The following is a 27,692-nucleotide window of genomic DNA, read 5'->3' as shown; positions in this document are numbered from 1 at the left end:
CCTGCTAAGAGCCCTGTGAGAGCAAGAGCGAGCTGCGATGATCACCAGTGCCATGGTCCAGGGCCATGACCCCTCCACTGGGTCACCTCCCCGGTGTTTGCCTTCACCTCCTGGCAGCCCCTCCCAGCCACCCTGTTGCTTCAAGGAAGAGAATGCCAGCTGCTCCGCCGGGACATGGCTGATGACAGCTGGCCAGAGACTGAGAGCAGAAAGACTCAGGGGTAGGTGTAACGGTGACAAAAAGTCTGACCCCAGTGGGCTCCAGAAGGGGCCAGGGAGGACATCCCAGCTGGGACCCAGCAAGACATCCCGGAGCAAAAGACCGCGCGGCTGGGGACCCAGGCTTCTGCTGGAAAGGAAGAGGGCGCCAGCAAGTCACATGGGCTGAGCGGCTGTCGGAAGACACCTCCCCGGCGCCACCCCCACTGGGACAACAGCTCAGCGCCTGCTGCAGAGTAAGGAAGCGGGAGAGGATAACTTCAGAGCGCCTACTGTGCGCCTCCAGCCCCCACAATCCAACCGATGGGATAGCCTGCGCAGTGCCAGGCACCGCAAAGGGTTCTGAGGATGGTGAGGGGAGTCAAACTGAGATGGGCCCCGCCTTCATGAAGCTGTATTCCAAATGGGGGGAGACATAACCAGAGCACGACATCCAGCCTCTGAACCCCTTCCTGGAACCGGGGACCCCTCTGCCTCTCCCACACTCATGCCGGGCTCCAGCCTCCTGAGCCCCTCCAGCATGGAGCGCTGCCCCAAATCTCTCCCAGCCGCCAGAGGGGCTGCAGGCTCCGTCACATGAGCAGCACCCAGGGTCAGGACACACCCAGGGTCAGGACGGGCAGTGCCAGCGTCCGTCCGGGAGCTGCCTGACGCTGGGCTGTGCTGCCCGCTCGAAAGCCCTGGGCCTTGGCTCTGTTCCCGGGGAGTCTGAAAGCTCTGAGACAGACTTGCCTGCCAAAATGGCTTCACCAACGGGGACAGCGTGGCACAGGGATGTTTTGGGACATGCCCACATCCACACAGCTGAACCCACACCTGGGCCTGTCATGGGGAGGGGGAACTGTCCTCCTGCTTTTAGAGAGAAGGGAGCCTGGGCAGGCGCACACCAGGGGCATGACCTCATTCTACTTAACCAAATCTTTACTGACGGTCTATAACAGGCAGTCGCTGTGCCAGTCACTTTCCAAGTACAGAAAAATCTAATCCTCAATCCCCATTCAAATGGGGACACTGACACAGAGAAGTTGAGCGATTCACCGAGGGGCAGAGCTAGACTGACCGAGTGGGCTCCAAAGCCTGACCTGGGAGGCCTCTCAGACTGCTACCATTTCACGTTTTGGGAAACAAGGCCCGCTCCGTGGTCTCCGAATACAGGCCCTTGGGCCACATGCGTTCTGGATTCAAAACTTTCTGGAGTTTTTTTAGAAGAGGAATAGGATAGCTCTATCATGCTAAGACCCCAGCAGCGTCTGGGACAGCTTTTAAAACTTCCTGGATCTGGGAAATGTGGGGTCTGAAGGGACTGTGCAGGTGAATCCACCTGCTGAGGCCACACAGGGGAGGTGGCACAGGTGTCTGAATGTGCAGACCAGAAGCTGCCCACCACCCCACCCAACGGCAGGATGAACTGACTGGGGGGGCAGGGACGTGTGCTCGGAGATCCAGGAAGAGAATGGAAATGGGGGAAAACTGTCACGGAAACACCAATAATGGCAAAACCTTTGGGGGACAGGGGAAGTTCAGATAAAGCTGACAAGTGTATCAATGAAGTAAAATGTTAACTATCAGCCAACGCAGGGCCACCTCCCTGGTCTCTAAGCCTCAGTTTCACCCCCTTCACACGACCCAGAAAGTTCTGCTAAAAATACCAGGCATGCCCATTCTTAAAACCCTCTGAGGGCTCCCCACAGCCCTGAGGCTAACACCGCCCATGAGGCCCCAGCTGAGTGGTCTCTTTCCTACCTCGTCCTCCTCACCTCTGACCCTCCTGCCTCCACCTCCAGGCACACTGGCTGCTTTTCCCGTTTCTCAGATGTGCCTGGCTCACTGCCCTTGGTGCCTACTTCCAGCCACCGCTCACCTGGCCAACTCCTGTGATTTCACGGCCTCAGACAGCCTTTACTCCAGGAAGCTCCCTTTGCCTGCCTGCCTGCCCAAGGACACCTGTGAGCACTTCCTGGTCAGAGTCCTGGGCACCATGGTTTGATTGGAATTGTTCACCGTGGGTCTCCCTTATTCGTCTGTGACCTCCAGGGGGGCAAGCAGTGGGCCTGCCTCACTCCCTGCCCCCTAACACCTGGCATGATCATGCCGTGCTAAATGAATGGATGGCCATGGGGTAACCGAGTCACATACTCAGCAAGTAGGTACTGAGTACCTACCAAGGACCAGACACCATGCGGCACGGGGAGAACTCGGGCCGAGGGTCAGAACAAGGACCTGATGCTGAGGACAGGGGAGCCGCATGGACCTCCCAGGACTCTGGAGCCGCCAAGTGCCACAGGGAACCCCCGTCATGAGTTGTCACGTGGCCTGGGCCCTTCACTTGGTCAGTTTCTCATCCCGGCACCACTGCTAGAACCGCCATCCCCACTTCATAAAGGCATCTGGGTTTCAAACAAAAAAACCCGTACGGCCACAGAACTGAACGCAGCAGCACGCCAGAGCTCATGTTGCCAGTACACGGGGGTTAAGGGCATAGGACTGTCTGCCCTGAAGCCCCATTCCGCCGCCTACGGGCTCTGTGACCTCAGGTTAGTCACATCACTTCTCTGTGCCTCAACTTCCTCATCTGCAAATGGAAGGACAGCCCCTACCTCCCGGGCTGGTGGTAAGAGGTAACTGAGACAAGATACTTGGCCGCATGGGGGCATGTGGCAGGCCGTGGGAGGTGACCATAAGGTCATCTGAAGAGCAGGGATTTCCACCCGGGGCCCTCGACGCGCTACCACAGCAGGCTGCCTCCCCAGCTCAAGTTTCTGCAGTTACTTCAAGTCAGACAAGTCAGTCTGCCCCAGACCAGTTTGGGAGGACAACCCCAGCCACCCCAAACCCAGGGCTGAAAGGCAGTGTCGGGATTGAGTACTACTGAATGGGCTGAGCCCTGACCAGAAGGACAGCAAAACCTAGCTGTTGGAGCCACCTGGGGAGCTTTCTAGAAACACAGATTCCTGGCCCCCATATCCAGAGGGCTGCCTCAGTCATAGCTAGACCAGCCTGGGGCATCTGGCTCCATGGTTCCTAACTTTCGGAGCATGAGACGAAGGAGAGCCACGCACGGGTGACTTGTTCCCAGACACAGGCTCACGTGCACTTCCCCTGACTCACTCACTCAAGGCCTAGCTACTGCCTCCTGGCCGCTAAGTCTGCGTGCTCTTTCTGGGGGCTCACAGTGGACGCCAAAGCCAGCTTGCAGATCTCTGAGGAAGAGCCCCCGGCACAGACTGCATTACCCCGAAAGCTGTCTCCCAAATACCACCACCACTGGTTATTAGATGTGAGACAGCCTCACTCCTCTAACATTGATCCAGTGCCCGGGCCCTCCTGTGCGCCAGACTGAGGTCACAGAGGTGACTCGCACACAGTCTTTGCCCTTGAAGAGGGAAATACGACACGAACACAAATAAAAAGTTGGAGGTGGAAAGGAGAAGGGAGGGCAGTCCGCCTGAGTTTTGAGTGTGCAAAGGGCCGGCCTGGCACTGTGGCACTCCCAGCCCAGCACCCGGGAGCACAGAGGGCTAGGCAGTGGAGTCCATGCTCCAGACGGGACTAAGGCTCAGGGAGGAGGTGTAACTTGTCTAAGGTCATCGGCTGGTGTCCAGAGAGGCTACCGCTTAAAGTCTAGAATCTGGGTGCCCTTGCAGCCTCTCAGGCTAGTGGGCCAAGACAGGCTGACTTAGTTTCAGCTCAGAGAGGTCGGGCAACTTGCCCAGGGTCACCCAGCTTGTAACAGATGGGATCAGGCCTGGAGCCTGAGGTCTTTCCCAGGCCTGTTCAGGGTCGGGACAGCAGGGTTCTGACAGGGGAGAGGCTGGGGAGAAAGAGGAGTGCAAACACACAACAGAGACAGGAAGCTGGTGGGGCCTGGCAATGGCAGGAAAAAACGAGGGAGACATCCGATGAGCACGCACTATGGACTCTGTGATCTCACTTAATCCGCCCGGTCACCCTATGTGGAGGTACCATTGTCAGCTGCGTTCCAGAGACAGAAAAATCTCGGGCAGGGAGAACAATCGCCCAAAGTCACACGGCAGGTTATATGCCAACGCCGGCCGCAGGGTGTGAAGTTGGGCCCAGAGGGAAACCTGGGCAAAAGCATCAAAAGCTGCTCCCTCATGACCCCACCATCTGCTCTCCAGCAACACTGCCACTCGGGCTAAACTGAGCTGAGTCCCTCTCTCCCCCTCTCTTTTTTTAGCTTATTTATTTATTTTAATCTCTACGTCCAACATGGGGCTCGAACTCATGACTCCAAAATTAAGAATCACACTCTCCACCAACAGAGCCAGCCAAGAACCCCTTGAGCTGAGTCTTTTAACGTAGGGCCTTTTTCTACCACTGACAGGTGCATTCCTACCTGTCAAACCAGTTTCAACGACTAAATCTACAACACAGATTTCAATGAGAACCAACAGTAAAGCATGTCCCTCCTCTTTGATCCCCATTTGAGAACACCATGGCCAATGTCCCCACTGACCCTTCCAACCCCCAAACTAAGGTGGCCAGAGGTGACCTCATCTTTGGAGCCCCCTCACCCTGTGGACATGTCACGGGAGGAGTTTCCTGGTGGGCAAAACTGCCCCCCCTCACACTGCAGCAGGACTGACTCTCCTGAGCCAGACGTCCGGGAGTGGGGGAATGAGTCATTGGCCGGACTGGAGGGAGGGCAGATGAGCCTCCCACAGCGTGGCCAGTGTCACGTGTGGGAGTGTCAGTGACAGGTGGCTCTCTGCCACCTGTCTTGCAGAGCCCACATCTCCTCCCCACACGGCCTTCGTGGGACTGGGAAGATGAGCTGAGGCTTGGGTCATTCCTGCAGTTCGGTCTGGAAGGGTCTCTGGCACAAGTCCCCCAGGAGAGCTGGGACTGCAGGGCCTGCCACCAGGGGCTGCGTTGCACCCAGCCAGCCCCTCCTCCCCAGTGCCCACTTCTGCCCCCGGGGACAGTGGAGCCCACAGGTGGCCAGGCCAGCAGCTCTGAGGCCGCGTCTCCCGCTCCCAGTTTCCACCCACCACCCCAAGCTCCACTTCCCATCCCTGCACAACTGGCTTGTGGAGGAGGCCCTGCCCAGCCGGGTGCATCCCATCTGCTCAGACGGCCTGGGTGGTCAGCAGGGCAGGGATCAGGACTTCACAGATGAAGAAACAAACAAGCTCAGCAAGAACAAGGGCCTTGCTGGAGGCCCCGGCACACGCCACTGGGGCTGGCCGGAAGCATGCTCTGGCTGCACAGGTCCCACGAGCAGCCTGCTGTTGTCCCTTCCAGAATAGCTGCACACAGGCACCCCTGGCACTCATTCCACCATGATCACCTTGTGCCCTCTGAGAGGCTGAGGAAGTGGAAATGAGGACGGACAGCATCTGCTCTCCTGTTTCAGTGGGGGAGAGACCCCAAGCATGAAAACGAGCATGAGAAGTAACAGCAGAGCCACTAGCGCCCCAAGGAAAATAAGGGCTGGGGGCGGGCGGGCAGAGACACTATGTGAGATGGGAGCCAGGCAAGGCCCCTCTGAGCACTAGGTTGGGTTGCGCCTCCAGAGGCCTGGGACCCCTCCCCCATGCCAAATCGTCTCACCTGCAAGGATCCCCAACACGTGACCGCAGGCAGGGGCTGATGGGGCTCTCGCCGTCAGGCAGACACCCCCAGAGGTTCCTCCCCAGCTGGGCCACCACTCCAGTCTGGGCCTGGCCCAGCTCTCCTCCCTGAATGCTTACCTGTGCTGGGGCCCCCGATTCCTCTAGTTCGGGGGCACTCCTGCACCTCCTGGCTCAAGCAACTTCCCCATCTCTATGATGGAAGAGCAGCTTCCGAGTGACCTCTCTCCCATGAGACCAGCCAACTCTCCCCGCACCCTCGACCTCGGGGTCACATCCCCACAGCAGGCCCCACAGTGACTCCTCCACACCTCCATCAGTGACCTTCCCACCAGGTCCACAGGTCGAATGACGCCCCTTGTGCTTTCCCACAGCTTGAAGACCAAGTCCAACATATCTCCCACCCCTCCTCTAAGCCCAGCTAAGTCCTCCCTGCAGGCCCCAGCGAAGACCCTTTGGCCTCCCAACCAGGTAACCCCCTTGGCCCAACTTTCTGTCCCTGGCAGGACTCCACCTTCCCTCGTCCCAACCCAGGCAGAAACTCACTGTCCTCCCCAAGCACAGAGGCTAGCCACCTGCCCCCTTGGCATTGACGAGCCTTCCAATGCCCTGTCCTGCAAATCCCCCTGTCTAAATTCACCAATGTCACCCTCCCCTGCTTGGGGACCAGGATCCCCCAACTCCTTCACAGCCAGGCCAAGCCCCCAGCCCCTCTCCAGAGCCAAGAGAGACCCACTCTGCCAGCCCGGAAACTGATTTCTCAACTTCTCCGTGTCACCACCGCTCTAACTCAGACCCACGGACTCCTCCGGACCAGTCCCTGCTGTCCCTCTTTAAATTTCCAGAAAGGCGAGACTCCTCTAGCCTGTAAGCTGTTACCACTGACCCCTCTTTCTTGACATTCTTCCCTCCCCTCAAACTCCTTCACCGCCTGGGTAACAGCAGCTGCTATTTCTGTGGCAAGAATTTACAAGGACTATTTTATTTAATCCTCACAACTACCCCGCGGTAGAAATTAGCACCTCCATTTGCAGAGAGAGAAACAGGAGGCGCAGGGAGGAAAAACAGCTTACTCAAAATCAAACAGCTGGTTACACACAGCTGTTCCTCTTCTGGGAACCTGCACACCAGAAACTTGCCCCCAGCCCTGCCCCCGACCCTGTGCCAACTCTCCCCCTGCCCCCACCCATGGCCCTCCAGCCCACAAACTGCTCTTCTTCCCTTCTGCTTGCCCCAGGCACACAAACTGACCACCATCTCTGTCCCTCTCCTGAAGGCCTGGGAAGCAGAAACATCCAGGTCCCAAGCATATGAGCGGACCCCTCTAGACGGGCCCCTAAAATGACTAATATCACCAATATCACCCTGAAAATGACCAACAATAACTGCAACTTCACGAAAGCTCATCCTGGCCAATTACTTTTCATACACACCCGTATTTAGCCCTCCCTTAAAGCCTTCGGAGAAGTATTACCACCCACTTCACAGTCAGGAAAAACTGAGACTCCGAGGAGTTAAGACAAGCAGCCTGAGGTCACGAAGTGGGTAAATGGGAGTCAGGATCTGACCTGGAACGTCTGCTCTCCACCATCCTACTCAGCCCAGCTAAGTCTTTCTCTCCTCCCGCTCTCAACTCCCAGAACTGGGTACCATGCTATGGCCAGGACCCTGTATGACTCTTCCCCTCCCCAGCCCAAGTCCTCCAACCCAAAAGTGACATCCATCCAGAGCCCAGGGCCCAAATGTGGCTAGCTCTCGACGCCAACAATCATAAATTGCCTCTTTAATGAGAACTCGCCAAACTGGCACTTATGACAGACTACCTATGTGCTCAGCTTCCAGTTATCATGTTTCCCACTCTCACAAAAAAGCCACAATTTCTCCACCGCACAGACTAGCAATAGTGCCACCTCTTTCCTGGGGCCAAGTCACTTTTCAAGTGACCAACTTCTACTGAGCCAGGACCAATCTGTGACCCCTCTCTTCGTGAGCTCCACCCTGGCAAGACAGATCTCTCCAGCACAGAAACAGACTCAATGGGGGCACCCATCTACTGAGTGACTCTCCAACTTTGGCCCTATAGGTAAAACACACACACTTCTCGACTTGCCCTTTCAGCTCCAACACGAATCTGACCTTCAGGGGACCCAGATCTGCCGACCTGCTCCCTCTCACAATACCTCAAGCCAGCAAACTTCTTCAGGCACTCACCTTCTGGCGACCAATTCCCCAACTCTTTCTCAGGAAAAAAAATTTTTTTTTAAAGAGACCCTTCTATACCCAAGCCCCAAAGCTCCTTGATGACTGATACTGCTTTGCTTCCCTATTGGGGAAAAGAAAAGGAGGCCTGCAGTAACTTTTCTTTTTAATGTCAAGATCTAACACCTCCTCGGACTATCTCACCCACCTCCAAAGTGACCATCCCCTCTGCTCCTTTCCTGGGAGTTTGTTTACCCTGACTCCCTTTTCCCAACCCTGCGGCTCCTCCGCAGCCATAGGCCAAGCTGGTTTATTCCTCTTCCTCCTTTCAGCCAAAAAAGTGAGCAACAGGACTACCTCTTGTGCCAAGGTTTGCACACCAGCAACTTAACCTCTTCCATCCCTATGAGCCCATCAAACTCCACTTGGCCTTTCAACGCCAATGCTGACCCATTCTTCCCTCGATGGCTGCTCTCTCTATCGCTGTTGGGGCGCGGGGGGGGGGGGTGGTTAGGAACTCAAACACTACCGCCCCACCAATCTCCCATGCCTCCAAACTTTAATTGCTTATCGTCTTAATTCCTAAAACGACCATCTTCGGCGTTGGAGAAGGGGGGGTGCGGGGGGACAAAAAAAAAAAAAAAAAACAGCTACTTTTCACCTTCCCAATCCAAAAGGCACCTCGTCTCTAACATCCTGCAGCTCTAAACTGACGACAGTCCCCTTAAATCATCATTAGGTGCAATTTAATGAGCACCACCTCCATGCCGGGCGCTGCACTGACTCCAGGTCCGCCACGAGCCCGCCCCCGCGCCCCGGCGGTAGCTACCGTGTCTCCAGGGGTCTTTGGGTTCCACCGCTCCGGACACGATATCCTCGTCAGAGGGAAACGTGACGCGCTTGGCCGCAGCCTTGAGGCGCCCGTCGGCGGGGGACGATGCGGGGCTGGGAGATGGGGCCTCGGCGGGGGCCTCCTCGGCGTCGCCGTCCGCGCCCGGCCCGGGCGGCGCCTCCTGCGGCGGGATCTCCATCGCCGCCGCCGCCTCCTCACGGGGGCCCCGGGGACATGTCCCGGACCCCGGGCTTGTGTCTCCGGGCCCGCCCGCCGTCCCGGGGCATGGGCTCCTCCGCTGCTTCAGGCGCCGCCTCCGACCGCTCTCCTGGTCGTCGTAGTCGTCGCCGCCGGGAGCTCGAGCGCGCCTCCCCCGAGCCTCGCGCGCGCCTGCTCGTTCGCGGCCGCACTTTCGTTAAGAGCCGGTGCGCACGTCGCGGACTAAGGAAAGCGGAAAATCAATTTAAGCTATCTGCAGGTAGGGTTGTCTCGCGGGTTGCTGAAACGGGTAACAAGAGGCAGAAAGAGCCACGGGAAAAAGAAACGTGAGCAGTGAATCGGCAGAGCCGGAACTGCAGAATACGAAGGGCGGGGCGAGATGGACGCCGTCTCCCGGAGCAGCGCGCAAGCGCGAACCTGAACCGCCTCCACCCCGCCTCCCCGCCTCAATCTAGATATCTAACGTTCACGCTCGCACACATTCGTCACGAGCTCGGGCCACGGAGCGGGGAATGGAGTTGATAAAAATAAAAACATCTGCTTGGCGGGGCTAGGCCAGCTGATAGGGAGAGAGGCATAGGGACAGAGAACTTGAAAGGAAAAGCGATATCAGGCTGAATATATGGATGAATATATGGATGCTGACAGACGTATCCTCTGCCTGGAGACGAAACCTGTGCCTCTTTGCTACTTATTCTCCAGGCCTCCATTTGTAAACAGCAATTTCATCAATAGTTCTCTGTATTCGTTGCGTGAAATACAATTTAAATTAAAAGACTAAAATAAATATGAGCCCATGAGGAGTATCACAGTCCTGATTAAAAAAAAAAAAAAATTGAAGAGGAAAGGAATTCCAAAACCAAGAGACGAATCTGCCAACGAAAATAATCGGGCGATGGAGCGGGGAGATCACCAAGTACGGAGCGAACGGGCGAGAGCCCAGGTCCCCGACCTCCCCTCAATTCAATCACTTAATATTCGCCTCCGCACTTTCGCGAGGCTTTCCTAGCAAGTCCGTCGGCGGGGGGCGGAGCTAAGACTAAAAGGGGGGGGGTTCGGGGAGGAGCGAGCGACGTCGTTGCCAAGGCAACTCGAGAGCTAGTCCGCGGACTCGCTGGAGGCGGCGTCGCGAACGGACCTATGGGAGCTGAGGCTCTCCACCTGCTCCGTTCAGCATCTTCAGCCGCCGCACTTTCGCGACTGCAGAGGAACAAAGCGAATCTTTATTTAATGAGATCTTCGCTTGCATTCTAAAGTTGATGGGACTACAAAGGGGGCTGCAATTACTTTTTTAAAGCGAATGTGCTGAAAGACGCTAGTGACGGGGATAAGGGCAGCGAATGATCCGGATGGCCACACAGCTGGAGCGACACAGAAAGAGGGTGAAGCTTCACCCCAAGCACTAGTCCTCATCCTGGCCTCAGTGGCGCCGCCGCACAGGGTCCGACGCCTTCCGGACAGGACCTCTAGAGTGAGGTCCACACCGCTCCAGGGCCAGGCGACCAGGTAATCCGGTGCGAGCCACGCCCCTGCCTGGGAACACTCCCGCCTACCCAAAAAGGAAATTGCGTCCAAATGTCCCAAACCTGGCTTTCGGGTAGTTCCAGCCATTCCCGGACCAAGCCAATCTCCGCCTTCATCCGAGTTCCTCTCAGCCCCGTGATGTATCCTCTTCTTGGCCCAGATCCACCAGATTCAGACCTTGGCTAGCCTAGCCACCCTTCCACTTCCTAAATCTGGCTCCATCCCCGTGTGCTACACTTTAAAACAAACAAACAAACAAACAAACAAACAAAAACAGGAGGCAAATCTTCCTGGGATAATTGGTTCTTTAGTAGGAGGGGAGTATCTTCAGGGTGGCTGAACTTTGCAGCTTCAAGAAACAATTTCCCACTCTGCCATTTGCCTTCCACGCCCAATCCTCAATCTTGGGGAACTGGCAAGAGGCCCTATTCTAGAGTTTAGAGTTCTTTGAGGTAGAGCATTCATGTCAATGGGCTCTAGAACTACTTGGGTTGCAAAATTTTACCGACTACACCCTGGAGGTCCCAAGAAGCCAAAGTTGCTTGGAGGTCGGCTCAGAATTCCAAGGGAGTTCCAAACTCTGTGTGCCCCACGCCATGACCATATGGCAGGTCTGGGGCCCCATGGCTAGGCCCAAAGCCAAAAGGTGAAGCCAGTAGCATCTTCATGGCTTGAAGGTGTACGCAATAATGTCACTACACCGCAGCAGGGCCTCAGCCTGCACACCTATGGGCGTCTGCAGCTGTGACACGTAGAAGTTGGCCACATCCAGGTCGGTGGCTCCGAAGTGGGCAGTCACGTGCACGCCCTCGTGCAGTGTGAAGCTCACCTGGTGACCCACCATGGCCAGCAGGCTGCGGAGGTAGCGCTCCCGGAGCGCCGCTCGTGCCTGCTGTTCCTGGGATTCCCGAGACTCTTGAACTCCTGCAGACTCTGGGGTTTCGGGACCCTCTGGCATCCGGGGGGCCCTGCGTCCATCTGGGGCAAAGCCTCGGCTCAGGCCATCCGGGCCCCGGGGGAGCCGGAGCACAGGCACAGGGATGGTTAGTGGAGTCTGCATTATCCTGGCTGAAGGGTGAGGAAAGCAAGAAGCCATTACACAGGGAGTGGGCGACGGTGAGGCGTCTGTCTACCCCACCTCGGCTCAACGTGTCCAAAACCCAGTTCTGGATTCTCCTCCTCAACACTGTCCCCTCCCTCCGCCGATTACCGCCTCTCTAGGAGCTGCTACCACCATTCTCGAGGTCCCCGAGAGCAGGAACTTTTGACTCCTTTTTTTTTTTTTTTTTAAGATTTTACTTATTTATTTGACCGACAGAGATTACGAGGCGGCAGAGAGGCAGAGAGAGAGGGAGAAGCAGGCTCCCCGCTGAGCAGAGAGCCCGATGTGGGGCTCGATCCCAGGACCCCAGGATCATGACCCGAGTCGAAGGCAGAGGCTTTAACCCACTGAGCCACCCAGGTGCCCCTTGACTGCTTTGATCACTGTTTTATTCCTACTCCCTGGCAATAAATATTTGCTGAAAGAACCAAATCCGGCCTCCTCTTGTCTCTCACACACAGCCCATCCAATCTATAGGGAAATGCTCTCTCCCACATACACTCCCAATCACACGGGAGCAGGCTTACAATGGCTTCCGGGGGCCAGCTCTGGAAAGTTATGAACATTACCATAACAATAGTTACACAGGTCACCTGGCTGCTCAGTAGGCAGAGGCTGGGATTCTTGATCACAGGGTTGTAGGTTCGAGGCCCACATTGGGTGTAGAGATTACTTAAAAATAAAATCTTAGGGGCGCCTGGGTGGCTTAGTTGGTTAAGCAATTGCCTTCAGCTCAGGTCATGATCCTGGGCTCCTGGGATCCCATATCCGGCTCCCTGCTGAGCAGGGAGTCTGCTTCTCCTGCTGACCTCTCTCCTCATGCTCTCTCTCTCTCTCTCAAATAAATAAATAAAATCTTAGAAATAAAATAGACGAAAAATGATAGTTGCAGATTGTAACCCACTGAAAAAAACAAATCCATGAGTCCATTGAAGGAGCTAAAATCCAATGGATGCTGAAATTTGTAGATGAGTGCTGGGCAAGGGCCAGCGTAGCCACAGTCTTAAAGTACTTCCCCAGAAAATATTTATTTGTTGTAAAGAGTAAACAATAAGTTTGTAAGTGAGGAAACTGGTGGACACGACCTTAACTTAGACATCAAAGCCATCATGTGCAGTAGTGGGACAAATGGACCCCCTGGGCCTCCTGACGTGGCACCATTTCTGTGGTATTCCTGCCAAAAATTGATTATCTAGATCTCATTGTGAGGAAACTCAAATTGAGGGACATTCTATAAAAAAGAGCCTGCTGGGCGCCTGGGTGGCTCAGTCATTAAGCATCTGCCTCCGGCTCAGGTCATGATCCCTGCGTTCTGGGATTGAGCCTTGCATCAGGCTCCCTGCTCAGCCGGGAGCCTGCTTCTCTCTCTGCCTCTCCCCCTGCTTGTGCTCCCTCTCTCTCTGTGACAAACAAAATCTCTGAAGTGCATTCTCTTTGCCCTTTAAAAAAAAAAAATCAAGGTCATAAAAGGCAAAGAAAGCCTGAGGAGGAAATATGTATCTAACTGACCCTTCAACAACTTGGGAGTTAGAGCTCCAGCCCCCCACACGACTGAAAATCCAGGTATAACTTGTAATTCCCCAAGACCTAACTACTGGTAGCCTGCTGTTGACTGGAACCTTTATTGATAACATAAAGAGCTGATTAACACATATTTGGTATGTTGTACGTATTACATGCTGTATTCTTACATTAAGGTAAGCTAGAGAAAAGCAAACTTTATAAAGAAAATCCTAAGGAAGAGAAAATACATTTACAGCATTGTACTGTATTTATGGAAAAAAATCCGTGTATAAGGGGACCGATGCAGTCCAAACCGGTATTGTTCAAGGATCAATTGTTGTTTTTATATTCTGAGCCTAACGCTTGTCTCTCCACTGCCCACATCTTGGTCCAGCCACTGTCGCTTCCTGCTTGGATGAATGAAGTCACCTCCTCCCTGAGCTCCTGGCTTCCACCTTCACTGTCTCCTTATCCCCGAGTCTATCCCCACCCACACAGCCAGAGGGACCTGCTTAACACCTGACACCCACCATCGAACACCGGAGCCCGGTCACGCCCGTCCTCTGCTGAGAGCCCGCCCCTGGCTTCCACCTGGCAGAGTCAAAGCCAAAGTCCTCACCACAGCCCTCAGCAGCCCTATGAGCTCCAGACCCTGCCAGCAGGCCATGTTCAAGTCCTACCCCCCTCCCTTCTGGCCCTTCTCAGCTTCCCTGTCCTCTGTAGCAAATGGTACTCTTCTGACATATGGTGTATTTACTGTTCTGCTTATGGCCTTTGTCCCCTGCTAGATACCTGCCTCCCCCATGGGCAGCGGCCTTGCTTCTTGTCTTCTGCTGTACCCTCAGCTCCTGGAACCCTGTGGGGCAGGGGCAGGGACAGAGACACCCGGCCCTTTAAACATCACTCCTGCTTGAAGGAATGCAGTGGAGCCCTGAGCTCCTAGGCCGCCTTCACTGGGGGACCTCAAGCTGAGAGGCAGTTTCCTCTTCCCTTATAAGGAGAAACGGCACCTAGAGCCCCTCAGCGTGTCATTAGGATGCGCGACAGACTCCTGCAGGACTGGGGGCCTGACTCAAGGTAGCTTCTCTATAAAGTTGAGTTACAATTGTTATTATTACTATTGCTGTGTGACTAGGGTTAAGTTGCTTAACCAGTCTGTGCCTCGGTTTCCCCATCAGTGAAATACGGGTGGTAAGAAGACCAGCCCCACAGGGCTGGCCTGGGGACTAAAGGCACAATCACACATGGTTCAGCACAGGCTTGGAACACATTAAGCACCACTATGATGGGGGCTGCATACCGGGAGATGCCGAGTTCTGTGAGCAAGAGAGACAGGGAGAGAGGGACCCAAGTTTCAGGCAGCTGAAACCGTGGCTCAGTCCTCTCTAAAGTGATGACAGATTTTAGGCACCCGTGTCCCACCCCGGGCCACTCACAGTAAGAGGGAGACTGAGATGATCCTTTTCCTCGTTAGGCGATTCCTGTCTCTGCAGCTCACCCGTGGGCTCCTGGCAAGGAAGGACCCTGCAGGGAAATGGGCCACAGCAGTAGATGAGGGTTTCTCAACCTCAGCATCATTGATATTTGCGACAGGGCCCTCTTTGTCCTGCTGTGGGGTGCTGTTAGGTGCAGAAGTGTGAGATTTTAGCAACAGCCCTGGCCTCTGGCCACAAGACGCCTGTAGCATCCCCTACCCCAAGCCGTGACTTCCAAAATTGTCTCCCACTGGTGAATGGTACGGTATAAGAATTACATCTCAATAAAGCCTTTTTTTTTTTTTTTTTTTTTTTTTGATTTTATTTTTCAGGGGATGCCTGAGTGGCTCAGTCGGTTAAGTGTCTGCCTTTGGCTTGGGTCACGATCCCAGAGTCCTGGGATGGAGCCTAGCATCAGGCTCCTTGCTCAGCAGGGAGCCTGCTTCTCCCTCTGCCTCGACTCCCCCTGCACACACGCTCCCTCGCTCTCTCTGTTCTGACAAATAAATAAATAAATACTCTTTAAAAAAATAAGAGGTTTTTTTTTTTAATAATCTCTACATCTAGTATGCAGCTCAAACTTATAACCCCAAGATCAAGATTTCCATGCTGTACTGACTAAGCCAGCCAGGCACCCCATAAAGCCTTTTTTTTTTAAGTTCTCCATATATTGGGGTGTCTGGCTGGCTCGGTCAATAGGAAATTCTTGATCTCAGGGTCATAAATTCCAGCCCCATACTAGGGGTAGAGATTACATAAAATAAAATGAAATAGAATGGAATAATAAAATAAAATAGGTAAAGTGGCTGGATGCCTGGGTAGCTCAGCCGGTTAAGCCTCTGCCTTCAGGGCCGCCTGGGTGGCTCAGTGGGTTGAGGCTTCTACGTTCGGCTCAGGTCACTATCCCAGGGTCTTGGGATCGAGGCCTGCATCAGGCTCTCTGCTCAGCAGGAAGTCTGCTTCCCCCCCTCTCTCTGCCTACTTGTGATCTCTGTCAAATAAATAAACAAAATCTTAAAAAAAAAAAAAAATCCTCTGCCTCCAGCTCAGGTCATAATCTCAGGGTCCTGAGATCAAACTCCACATCAGGCCCTGCTCACTGGGAAGTCTGCTTCTCCCTCTCCCTCTGCTTCTCCCCCTTGCTTGTGTTCTCTCTCTCTCTCTCTCTCAGATAAATAAAAATCTTAAAAAAAAAAATAGGTAGGGGTCGGGGCGCCTTGGTGGTTCAGTGGATTAAGCCTCTGCTTTCAGCTCAGGTCATGATCTCAGGGTCCTGGAATCAAGTCCCAGATTGGGCTCCCTGCTCTGCGGGGATCCTGCTTCTCCCTCTGCCTCTCTTTCTCTCTGTCTCTCAAGAATAAATAAATAAAATCTTTTAAAAAATAGGTAAAGTGACAAAGGTTATGTATGCTTTACCCCAATAATTTTTTTTTAATTCAGTGTATATATTCAAAAAAATGATTTCTACAAAAAAAAAAAAAAAAAAAAAGGCGGTGGGGTGGGGAACCCGTGTGGCTCAGTCGGTTAAGTGACTGCCTTCAGCTCAGGGCAGGATCCTGGCGTCCCAGGATCCAGTCTGCATGGGGCTCCCTGCTCAGCAGGGAGTCTGCTTCTCCCTTAATTAAAAAAAAGAACAAAAACAAACCCAAAAAACTCTCCATACATGGCCCAATGTCCTTGGGAGGAACAAAATAAAAAACGTGTCTAGTTGAGAACCACTAGTGTAGACAAACAGGTGGGAGGGCGGATAAACACGGCTATTCAACTCCTGAACACAGTCACAACCCCACAGACAACCAGGGAAACGCAAATTAAAGCTCCAATGCTAGAAGACCCTTCACTTCCCAGGTGGGGTAAGACGCAAGGCTGATGAGGCAAGGTGTCTGTGCAGCTGTGGAGAAGCACCTTTGGTCCCTTGGGACTAAGGGCGTAAATCAGGGTCACAGAGGGCCAGTGACGGTTTCTGTGAACACTGCAAAGGCTGCTGGTCCTTCAGCCCCTGAAAGAGCCCAGGGGAGGGGCCTTTGAACTGTCGACCTCTTTATGACTTTCACAGTCCTTTCACAAAATATTACTAGTCAAAGTAATATTTTTTTCTAAGATTTTATTTAATTCCGGTCATCTTTAGACCCAACATGAGATTGGAACTCACAACCCAGAGATCAAGAATCCCAGTGCTCTACCGACTGAGCCAGCCAGGGGGCGTCATCAAAGTAATTTTTAAATTCTAATTTCGAGAAGGAAGGGGCATACTGTAATGCTCCCATCTCTCTCAAAAAATGTTAGATTCTGGGGCGCCTGGGTGGCTCAGTTGTCGGTAAAGTGTCTGCCTTTGGCTCGGGTCGTAATTCCTAGGGTCCTGGGTCCTGGGATGGAGCCCCCGCTCAGTGGGGAGCCTGCTTCTCCCTCTCCCCTGCCACCCTCCCCACCCCCGCTTGCGCTCCCTCTCACTCTCGCTCTCTCAAATAAATAAATTCTTTTTTTTTTTTTAAAGATTTTATTTATTTATTTGACAGAGAGAGATCACAAGTAGACAGAGAGGCAGGCAGAGAGAGAGAGAGGGAAGCAGGCTCCCCGCTGAGCAGAGAGCCCGATTCGGGCCTCGATCCCAGGACCCTGAGATCATGACCTGAGCCGAAGGCAGCGGCTTAACCCACTGAGCCACCCAGGTGCCCTCAAATAAATAAATTCTTAAAAAAAAAAAAATATTAGATTCCCGGGGCACCTGGCTGGGTCATTTGGTAGAGTTTGCACAACTCTTGATCTCAGGGTGGTGGGTGGAGACTACTTAAAATAAAATTTAAAGAAATAAAAATAAGAATGTCAGAATAAAAAAAATAAGAATGTGAACTTCCTCTCCCATCCTTATCCACTCCCCAAACTTTCTGTACCAGCCCAGACCTTTCCTAGGGACGAGCTGCCAAGCTCTACAGTGGTGGTCAGATGGGATCCTTACTGGAAGTTAGCAAATTTCCTCTGTAAAGGGCCCAACAGTAAATACTTCAGGTTTTGTGGCCCACAGGGTCTGTCACAACTACTCAACGCTGCCTCAGTGGCAAGAAAGCAGCCATGGCCAGATATGTAAACAATGAACGTGGCCCTTCTTAAAACCTTACTTACCAGGAGGGACACTGCAATTTGAATTCCATACAATTTCATGCACCCACACAGATTTCTTAAAATTTTCCAAGCACTCAGAAGTGTAAGACCCGCTCTTAGCTGGTGGGCCAGACCAGACCAGGAGGGAGGCCACAGCTTACCCCGCCCGCGGCACAGAGGACGAAGGTGTGGATTCAGGGAGCCCGGTGGTTCTTAGCCCTCCCAGATTCACTACGAAGGATGTGGGCTGGTGACTGCGACTCTATAGGCAGCCTTCAGGCTCCGGTTCCTCATCTGTGAAATGAAGGAGGAAAGAAAAGAAAAAACTGACCTTCTAAGGTTTCCAGGAGAGGGGATCATCTTTCAGAGTGATCAGGCAAAGGACATCCCACGGTGTCCCGGACCCCTCCTCGCTTTCTCTTCCATCCATCCGTACAGCCCCTCAGCTCCACCTTCTAAGTCATATCCAGAACCCAGCAACTTTTCATGCTCTGCCCCACTCTGCTTCCTCTCCAGTCTGGTCCCGCCACCGTCCCTAGTCACCTGGACTCTACCAGTCTCCTCCCCATCGGGCCCCCAGCTTCTACCTTCACCGTTCCCTGCGCAGACACAGCTATCAGAGAGATCCTGTTAGAACTAAGTCCCAACACACCCCTCCTTGGCTCAGAACCCCCCCCCCCCAGGACTCCTACCTCCCCCAAGAGCAAAAAGCCCAAGTCCTTCCAGTGGCTACAAGACCCCTCTGACCTTGTATCCTGCCCCTCCACTCTTGCTCAGTCCTCCAGTCCTTGAACATATCAAGAACACTCCTGGGGTGCCTGGGTGGCTCAGTGGGTTAAGCCTCTGCCTTCGGCTCAGGTCATGACCTCAGGGTCCTGGGATCAAGTCCCGAGTTGGGCTCTCTGCTCAGTGGGGAGCCTGCTTCCCCCCTCTCTCTCTGCCTGCCTCTCTGCCTACTTGTGATCTCTCCCTCTCTGTCAAATAAATAAGTAAAATCTTTAAAAAAAAAAAAAAAAGAACACTCTTGCCTAGAACCCTCTTCCAGATGGGAGAGTCTTATACATTTCCGGATCCAGGACTCATCTTCCCCCGCTCACTGCACTCAGGTCGTTGCTCAAATGTCACCTTTATGGGGGGGGGGGACAGTAGCCCCTTCACCCTGCATTCTCCTGTCCGCATAGTACTATCCCCTCCTGACAATATGCACGCACTTGTTTACCTGCGTACTGTCGGGTCTGCCACAGGACTTTGAAAGGCCAGGTCTGGTGATTTCACAACCCCATCCCAGCCTCACCCCTGAGCCAGGCAAACAGGGGGAGCTCAGTCAATCTTTGTTGAAGGAACGAAGAGATTCACCCATCCACGTTATCCAAGTGCCTGCTCAGTGCCCCGCCCACCTGACTTGTCTTTAGAGGATGCTGACCCGGAGTGGGCCGGGCTGGAAGGAAGGAGGCTGGGGGCCCTCAGGTATCCAGAGGGGGCACCGGCCCAGGCTAGGGGCGAGAGAGCGAGCTGGCCAGGAAGTCTGTTGCACTTGAGCACAGACCCAAATGGTATAAGGGACGGAGTCACGTAGAGATCTGGGGGGAAAGGTGTTCCTGTCAGTGAGAACAGCAAATGCAAAGCCCGTGGCAGGGAGGCCAACGTGGAGGAGGCAGGAGGCCGGAGCAGGGGTGGATCGTGCAGGAAAGGACCTTGAAGACGGAGGTGAGGACCTGGCTCTCTACTCTGAGTGAGGAAGGACAGATAGGACGGGACTTGGATTTTCACATGATCCCTCTGCCTGCTGCATGGGGACAGTGGATTGTGAGGGACACCGAGGGAGAAGCAGGGAGCCCGGTGAGGAAGCCACTGCAGTGGCCCAGGTAGGCAGAGGATCACGGTGCCTGGGACAGGTTGAGGGCCACGCAGGTGGGGAAAAGTGGTCAGATAAGAATTTATTTTGAAGGTTGAGAGCCCTCACTACTTGCTGTTGGACTGAGGGGAGGACCAAGACAGACTCTCAGCGTTTTCCCTGACGGGAAAGACCACAGTAAATGGGATTTATGGAATATATACATTTTCTTCTTTGAGTTTTTGGTTTAATCCCAGTTAGTTAATACACACTGTGATATTAGTTTCAGGTGTACAATATACGTTTTCTTTATTTGATTACTACCACTGCGAATGGGACTCAAGGATATACACATTTTTTAACTTATCTGACCACTGCAGTCCCAAGTTTGGTCAAGAATCATCAGCCCCCAGGGCTCTCCTGCAACCTAGGTTAACACTTGAGTGATTTAAAAGAAACGCCCTACTCTCTAGGGCTGGTACTACATAAAGGATGGTTAGGAATTAATCAAGTGGCCACGAATGATGTTAAATCCCTGGATAAAACAAAAAAGCAAGGGTGAACCAGCATACAGACCTGCTTTCTCCATTAGGGGAGAACAAATGGAGATTTGGTTAGCCCGTGAGATCTCCATTTTCCAGAGGAGGAAACTGGGACTGGGAAATGACAAATCATTTACTGGAGTGAGCTGGCAGAGCGGCAGGAAAAAGGGAGCAAAGCCAGGTTGGTCTGTCAAGGGATCCGGCCATGTCCTTAGACAGCACTGAAGGGCCACCGGAGGTTTCAGAACCAAGGTGTGATCCGGTAAGAAACTGGTTTAGGAAAGGTCCTGCAGGGTGTGTTCAAGAAGGCAAAACCAGGCATTATCCATGCTCCCTGGTGATCAGGCTCCAGAATCCTTAATCTTTTCAGTTTCCAAGCCAAGGATTTCCCCCCACCAGAAGATTTCAGAAAAATGTCCAAACCCATCCCCCACGACTTGAAAAACGATTTGCATAGCTAAAGACTCCAGAGCTCATCACTTGGGTCGTGGGCGAGGGCAGCAGATTTGCAGACCTCCCTTCCTGGGGCCTCTGGGCTGACTTCCAAGGAAAAGGCAATGGATCCGTTCAGTGGACGCTTCGCTAACTAACCCTTCCGTTACCAGGGCAGGAAACTAGCTAGGTTAGCAGGTTCACAGAGAAGACCCCCGACCCCGGCGAATGAACCAAGGGGCTGACGAGTCCACACAACCAGCCCCCACCCCCAGCTCCCGCAAGGAGTCCCTCCTGTCCCCTCTGCCCCCTGCGCCGGTCAGTTCCCTTTCAATTCCGCCCTGGCCACCCACCGCTAGCCCTTTCTTATACTAAGTAGGTCCTCCCGGCCCCCGGGCGTCCATTCCCCACTCCGCCCGCGCTGGGTGTCCTCCCAGCTCAGATCAGGCCAGCGATTCCGTCCCACCACGGCGGAGCGTCAGGACTGCAGCCGCGGTCACTGCCCTGACCGTTGTCTCATCCTCTTCCCGGGAGAGGCGGGCCGGGGGCGGCGGGGTGGGGGAGGCACTGCGCGCTGCCCCGGCTCCTCGCCCCGAAGACCCGAGCGCGGGAACGTGCCGGGATCGGAGTACGGGTGCCGGAGCTCCGGGCGGGGTGGAGGGACCGGAAGGTCCTCCACGGCCGGTGTGGCAGGCGCGGACCTGCCCCTTTCCCGCCACTCCCGGCTCCGCACGCGGACGGGAGCTCCCGCCCCGCCACCAACACCCCGCACTCACCCAGGTCCGTGGCGACTGGCGCTCGCACTTCCGCCGGCGCCCAGGCTGCAGAGGCCCGGGCGGGCCGAGAGCCGCCCAGCCTGGGTTCCGCCCGCGCCGCCGCCCCAGTCCCAAGCCCCACGTGGTGGCGGGCGGGCTCTCGCGCTCGGAAGCGGGCTCTGCTCGGCGTCCCACTCCGCCTGCGGCCTGGCTCCGCGCTGCCCTCGGAGCCGCCCGCCGGCGAGGTGGGGCCGGTCTGGGATGCCCGCTTCACGGAAGAAGAAACCGAGGTGCAAAGAGGTGCAGAGAAGACTTCCTCCCGGCTGAGTTAAGCGCGGCGCTTGGTGTTTGCCCCCCCACCCCCCTACACGTGCACACTCCTACCCTTCACCTGGCGTCCAGACCCCAGCCCCCCTTTCCTTGAAACGCCGCACAGCCATACGGCGGGAAAGAGGCTTGGGGAGAGCTGCTGCTGGGATGGAACCAAGGGGTGGTGGTTCTGTCCGGCACACCTCCCTGCAGCACCCCCGTTTTACAAAGGAGGAAACAGGCCTTGAAGGATGGAATGTCTGGCCTGAAGGGCTTGGGAGCCTCGTTCATCTGGGCTCAGACAGAATTCCCTTCTGCCACACTTTTTCAGTAAGGCGGAGGCTTCGTGGACCTCTCCACCCCACCAGATGCCCTGGCACACAGGCCCTCTGCCATACCTATGGAAGACTGTGCCAGATGCCCGGGTGGCTTAGTGGGTTAAGAGTCTGCCTTTGGCTCAGGTCAGGATCCCAGAGTCCTGGGATTGAGTCCCATGTGGGGCTTTCTGCTCAGTGGGAGTCAGCTTCTCCCTCTCTTTCTGGCTCTCTTGCTCTCTCTCAAATAAATGTCTTTTAAAAAAAAAAAAAAAAAAAAGGAAAGAAAAACTGCAGAGCAGGAGCTCAATACAAATTTGTTAACTGAACGATGCAGGAGCAGGGCCCTGTGGACAAGGCTGACTTGGCTCCTGCCTGCTTAGAACCTATATTTTAGAAGGGCCGGTAGGGGCAGATACAGGGTCTCCAGGAGCAAATACATCAACAAGATCCTTCAGGGCTTGTGATGAGTGATATAGAAGGAATAAAATAAGGGTCATGGTGGCCGTGAAGAAGTACCGTACCCTTAGGTATCAGACAGGGAAGCCGAGGGCCAGGGAAGAAGCGAGGACAGATGGAGGTCACGGTCCCGAGGCCTCCAGCAGGGTGGGGCTATATTAGATACAGTGGTCAGGGAGGTCCTCTGCTCTCTGGAGGACAATTGAGCTCAGCCCTGAATAACAATATGAGGAACCTTCTGGCCTGGAGCAGTACTCTGGGGAGATTAGCATGTGAAATTCACTCAGAGCTGGGCCAGGGACGCCAGGGAGGACAGACCCTGGCCCTGACCTCAGGGGGCTTGTGTGGGATGGGGGTGGGGAGGAAGGGAGGACAGTCGACAGATAGGTCTACGTTCTGATGTGGCTGGTGCCAGGAAGAAGAAGAAACTCGTCAGGGTTGGAGGGTGGGGCTGGGTGTAGATGCCACTTCAAACAGTGATCAGAGTGAGCTGCTTTGTGGAGGGAAGTTCAAGGAGGCCTGAGCGGGGCCACGGAGGTGGGGGGGCAGTGAGACAGTTGCCTGTTTGGTTTGAATGGTGATTCCAGAGCAGAGATCTATAGGGTCACAACCCTCCTCGCCTTAAACCACTCAAGGCTCTGGTCTTAGGAAACCCAAGACCTTAAAGCAATCATAAGACCCTCTAGGGTCTGACCTCATTTTCTCAGAAAACTCAAATCACCCACGCCTCTCCCCATGCCCAACCCCCTTCCTTGTTATTCTAGAACGCGCAAGGCCGGTCTCAGTTCCACCAGGCTCTGCTCTGGAGAGAAGGGACCCTCCCGACCCCACCCCAGCAACCCCGTCCCTTTGCAGCCCCTCCTAGCTTTATTTTGCCCCACTGCACTTGTCATCCTGGGAGGCACGTTTTGCAGTCACCTTGAGAATCTGTCTCCCCGACCAAGAAACTGCCTGAGGCCGGGGATTATTACTTTCTGTCTTGTTCCCTGCGATATCCTCCGTGCTTAGAACAGAACCCAGTGCACAGTAAATGCTCAATAAATGTTGGCTCACAGAATTTTTATTGTAATGCATTTAATGAAACCGTCCCAATTACTCATAGGCGCCTAGCGAAAAACGTGGCCCCTACTGTTTTTCTCTCTCGGGGGTGGGTGTGGGCACCCTGTGCCTCAGTTACACCGGCCCCAAGGCCGGATCAGGAATAGCTGTTTGCGCGTGTACTCGCGTGGCCTCGGCGTAATTAAGGTTCGGTCCCTAAGAAAACGCAGTGGGCTCGGCTTTGATGGAGTTTGGCAGCGGCCCGGGGCCCCTGTGGGGGCCGCCCCGTACTCTCCCGTCAGGCCCCGCCCCGGTGGGCGGAGCCACGGGCCGGGCCAGCACGTGTAAGAGTTCGCGGCCGGTCTCCGCAGTCACTCACCTGAGCGCCTCGGACTGAGCGCGCACCGCCCGCGCGTCCTCCGCCCGCCAGCCAGCCCGCCAGCCCGCCCGCCAGCCCGCCAGCCCGCCAGCCCGCCCGGCCCTCGACCCATGTCCCGCCGCAAGGCCGGCTGCACGCCCCGCCGAGTAGACCCCGCGCCCGCCTCCAACACAGACGACGAGATGGAGATGCCGGACCTCGTCATCGAAGTGAAGCCCGAGCCAGACGCGCGGCCCCTACAGGCCCCGGGGCTTGGGCCCTTCTCCCCGAAGGAAGTGCCCGCGTCTGGGCGGTTCGACGGCGAACCCCGCCACTCCCCCGGCCCCGCGCCCGCCGGGAGCCCTCTCCACTCCCTGGGCGCGCGGAACCAGTGGGCGCTGTGGACGCCACTGAGCCTCAGCCCTCGCGGTGAGCGCCCCCTACCCCTGCCCCGCCTCTCTCCCCCTTCCCTCGGGGGGTTGGGGGGTGGGACGCCCTCCCTCCGGGGCCGACCGCCGACCCCTTGACCCTGCCTCATTTGTGTTGCGTGCTCCCGGCCTCCAGCCCCCATTCTGACCTTCGGGTTTTCCCTCTCCCTCGGAACCCCCAGGCCCCATCGTGGCCCCACCCCCACGCTTACCACCCGCTTCCTCCCAGCAGACCGCCAGCCCTGGACCGACAAACACCCGGATCTGTTGACCTGCGGCCGTTGCCTGCAGACCTTTCCGTTGGAGGCCATCACTGCTTTCATGGACCACAAGAAGGTGGACTGTCAGCTTTTCAAAGGGCCCAGCCCCTGCCAGGGCTCAGGTGAGTCAAGCGGGGATGCAGTCCCCCTCTCAAGTTCAAGGGCCCGGTTTCCTGTGGGAGCAGGAGCTGAGCTGGACAGGCGGGGCAGTGAGCACTACTTCCCCTTTCTCGCTCCCCATCGGGTGTAGCCTAGGCGTGGCCAGGGCCTGCCCTGTCCTAGGGCTGGGACTAGTTGGGGGGGTCGGGGGCTGGGCCTGTAGGAGGGCCGCCCACAGGGTGTGGCCAGCCCCTGAAGACTGGTCTGGGGATTTGCCACACTCACACACCCCCCCAATCTGGTTTCACTTCTCCTTCCCCTTGGCCAGAAATAACTGGCCAGGTGGCTGGACCCGTGTGGCAGTAGGGGGACCTCTGGGGAGGGCAACAACCTGGGGGAGGGGAAGCTGAGGCCAGCTGGAAGCGTGGCATGGCCACCCCATCCCACCTCTTGATAACTTTGGATTCCAGGCGCTGGTGCGCTTGCTCAGAGCCAGGGAAGGGGCCTCTGGCTTCCCTCTCAGATGGAATCTCCCAGCCCTGCACACTGGGAAGCCCCTGGTTTGGGCCAGGTCCTGGGTGTCTGGACACTTGGGTTCCTTCTCTTGGGAGGGAACCAAAGCCCTTGACCTGATACTAGACTCATGGTGAGCTTCTGGTCATCAGAGGCTGAGGCGCCTCTGAACTTGCACATTTCCACCCCCTGGCCCATGTGGTCTAGGATATTTGATAGATGGAATTATATTCAGGCCCCGGCTGGAGGCTGGAAGGTCCTGTAGTAGGGGAGGGAAAGGAGGGACTGAATTAGCTGTAGACTTGAAGCAGCTGGTGGTCTGGTGGCCCAGGGAGGGGCGTTGGTGGAATCACTGAACACCCCAGGTACTTGGACTTGGAGCAGTGTGGGCACACCTCAGCCCTGTGGGCTCAGCTCATGTTTACTGAGGGCTGACATGGACCGGAACTCTCAGCTCTTCTCCATTTGAGATCGCAACAACCCTAAAATGAAGAGGATCCCCAGGATCCCCATATTCTGACGAGTAAGAAAACTGAGGGCCAGAGAGAAGGGTTTCTCGCCCAAGGTCACACAGCTCGGGAGCTAGAGAACCAGCTGGAAGTCAGGCCGGGCTGGCACTCTCCAGCTGCCTTCTGAGCTCCTGACCCTGGCTGGTGATGCTTCAGGAAAGCCGCCCCCATCCCAGACGGTCTAGAATTTGGAAACTCAAGGCAAACACTTTACTGGTAGTACCTGGAGAGTCTAGAGAAAACATCCAATTTGGAGGGTTCTTACTTTCCGGTGCATGAGGAGGGAGGGGGACCTCACTGCCCCACCCGGACCTCTAGGTGGCTGCTTTGCCTTCTCCCCACTTAGGCCTTGGCCCCATCTGCTACATAAGGCAGGGAATAGGAGACCACCCGTGGAATCCATGAACTTGGAGCCTGGTGCAGAAACCCACTCAGTAATCATCCCAACAGTCTTTTTTGAAAATCTGTCTCACCCTCCCCAGGTTTCTGCACTGAAATCCCAGCTCTGCCCTTCTAAGCTTGTGACCTCGGAGAAGTGTGTCTGCCTCAGTTCTCCCATCTGGAAGACAGAGGTCTTGTTTCTTGTCTAGGTGGGAAGTTGAGTGGGGGTGGGGCATGGCCCGCCCCCAGCACCCAGAATTCCAGGTCTCCAGTAAGGCCTTCCTGACCCTCTCCCCCATAGAAAATAGCACTCCTCCCCTCCCTCGCTCTGCTTTCCCTTTTCTTCTGGAAGACTCTCAGACACAGAGAATCCCCAGGTCGCCGTCATCCACTCCACAGATTTTCCTTGTCCGCCCACGTCTGCCCCTCGGCTTCTGAGGATAGGGAGTTTCTCTCTTCCTGCAGTGCCTTCTCAGCCCCTGAAACAGGCCCTTCCCTGCAGAAGACCAACTGGCAGGTGTGAGTGGCACCCCCGGCTTTCCTCCATCTCCCTAACACCGGCCCTTCTCTCTGCAGAGCACAAGGACCCCAAGACCTTGAGCTGCTTCCGTTGTGGGAGACAGTTCACAGGGGCCTGGAAGCTGCTGCGCCACGCCCAGTGGGACCACGGACTGTCCATCTACCAGACAGAACCCGAGGCCCCCGAGGCCCCGCTGCTGGGCCTGGCGGAGGTGGCCGCCGCCGTGTCAGCGGTCGTGGGGCCCCACACAGAGGCCCAGAGCCCGCGGGGGAGCGTTCTCCCCCGGCGGAGCCCCACCTGTCCTGTGTGCGCCAAGACCCTCAGCTCCTTCAGTAATCTCAAGGTGCACATGCGTTCGCATACTGGAGAGCGGCCATACGCCTGTGACCAGTGTCCCTACACCTGCACCCAGAGCAGCAAGCTCAACCGCCACAAGAAGACACACCGGCAGCCGCTGCCCCAGAGCCCCTGCAGGGCCGCTGCTGGCGGGGAGCAGGCCTCCGCCGCTGCCCCTCCGGAGCCAGCTGCGCACGCTGCTGCCCCGGCCAGCACCCTCCCGTGCAGCAGCGGGGAAGGCGCTGGGGCTGCGGCCACTGCAGGCGTCCAGGAGCCCGGGGCCCCTGGCGGCGGGGCCAGCTGGGGGCCTGCCCCCAAGGAACAGAGAACCGAGCCTGCCAAGAGCCAGCTGTCCCCCAAGAAGATGCCCAAGCCACTGGGCAAGAGCCGAGGGCCCGGGGGCAGCTGCGAGTTCTGCGGGAAGCACTTCAGCAACAGCAGCAACCTGACGGTGCACCGGCGCTCACACACCGGTGAGCGGCCCTACGCCTGTGAGCTCTGCTCCTACGCCTGTGCGCAGAGCAGCAAGCTGAACCGCCACCGCCGCATGCACGGCCCCGGGCCTGGCAGCACCTGCTTCGAGTGTCCCCACTGCTGCGTGCCCTTTGGCCTGCGCGCCACCCTGGACAAACACCTGCGCCAGAAGCACCCTGGGGCGGGCGGAGAGGCCTGAGCTGTCAGAGCGCCCTCCATGCTGCTCCCGGGACCACCGGGACCACTGCTGGGCACCCTTCCCTGGCCTTCCTCTGCTGCAAGTAAATTCTCCTGCCTGGTTACACACGCGTTTGGACTCTGGCTTTCTTGGGGTGTCTGAGGTGGGGCGGGTGGCTTCCCTCCTT

General features: G+C 55.8%; 3 protein-coding genes across 17 annotated transcripts in view; 1 reads left to right on the top strand and 2 right to left on the bottom strand.

The window, feature by feature from the left end:
- PPP1R37 (protein phosphatase 1 regulatory subunit 37) overlaps window positions 1-9,415 on the bottom strand; it is a 39,151-nt gene extending 29,736 nt beyond the window's left edge. The window contains exon 1 of one of the 2 annotated variants that reach the window (XM_047712085.1): window positions 8,842-9,415. In XM_047712085.1, the coding sequence (XP_047568041.1) occupies window positions 8,842-9,043 (202 nt within the window). In that variant the 5' untranslated portion in view covers window positions 9,044-9,415. The remainder of the gene's footprint in view (window positions 1-8,841) is intronic. The other variant, XM_047712086.1, reaches the window with a different exon arrangement.
- Window positions 9,416-10,874: 1,459 nt separating this feature from the next.
- Window positions 10,875-21,961, bottom strand: GEMIN7 (gem nuclear organelle associated protein 7). Of its 13 annotated transcripts, XM_047712090.1 has the most exons (5): window positions 18,986-20,864; window positions 18,098-18,218; window positions 14,629-14,716; window positions 13,723-13,783; window positions 10,875-11,655 (listed from the first exon to the last, which is right to left on the bottom strand). In XM_047712090.1, the coding sequence occupies exons 2-5, from the start codon at window positions 18,124-18,126 to the stop codon at window positions 11,252-11,254; spliced, it is 582 nt and encodes a 193-aa protein (XP_047568046.1). In that variant the 5' UTR covers window positions 18,127-18,218; window positions 18,986-20,864; the 3' UTR covers window positions 10,875-11,251. The 13 variants fall into 13 exon arrangements, 12 of the variants coding, with proteins under 12 accessions (XP_047568046.1, XP_047568054.1, XP_047568049.1 ...); XM_047712098.1 differs by lacking the exons at window positions 13,723-13,783; window positions 18,098-18,218; window positions 18,986-20,864 and adding exons at window positions 17,928-18,060; window positions 21,351-21,653 and having other exon boundaries at window positions 10,875-11,651; window positions 14,630-14,716; XM_047712093.1 differs by lacking the exons at window positions 13,723-13,783; window positions 18,098-18,218; window positions 18,986-20,864 and adding exons at window positions 17,928-18,060; window positions 21,351-21,650.
- Window positions 21,962-23,785: 1,824 nt separating this feature from the next.
- On the top strand, window positions 23,786-27,629 carry ZNF296 (zinc finger protein 296). Of its 2 annotated transcripts, XM_047712088.1 has the most exons (4): window positions 23,829-23,870; window positions 23,903-24,236; window positions 24,468-24,617; window positions 26,574-27,629. In XM_047712088.1, exons 2-4 carry the CDS (start codon window positions 23,939-23,941, stop codon window positions 27,524-27,526), a joined length of 1,401 nt encoding a protein of 466 aa, XP_047568044.1. In that variant the 5' UTR covers window positions 23,829-23,870; window positions 23,903-23,938; the 3' UTR covers window positions 27,527-27,629. The 2 variants fall into 2 exon arrangements, with proteins under 2 accessions (XP_047568043.1, XP_047568044.1); XM_047712087.1 differs by having other exon boundaries at window positions 23,786-24,236.
- Window positions 27,630-27,692: the final 63 nt, after the last annotated feature.

The sequence above is a fragment of the Lutra lutra genome, chromosome 17 (genome assembly GCF_902655055.1).
Source record: "Lutra lutra chromosome 17, mLutLut1.2, whole genome shotgun sequence".
NCBI classification, from domain to species: Eukaryota; Metazoa; Chordata; class Mammalia; order Carnivora; family Mustelidae; genus Lutra; species Lutra lutra.
The sequence above is the reverse complement of the archived record's forward strand: the minus strand, read 5'-3'. Positions and strand labels throughout refer to the sequence as shown.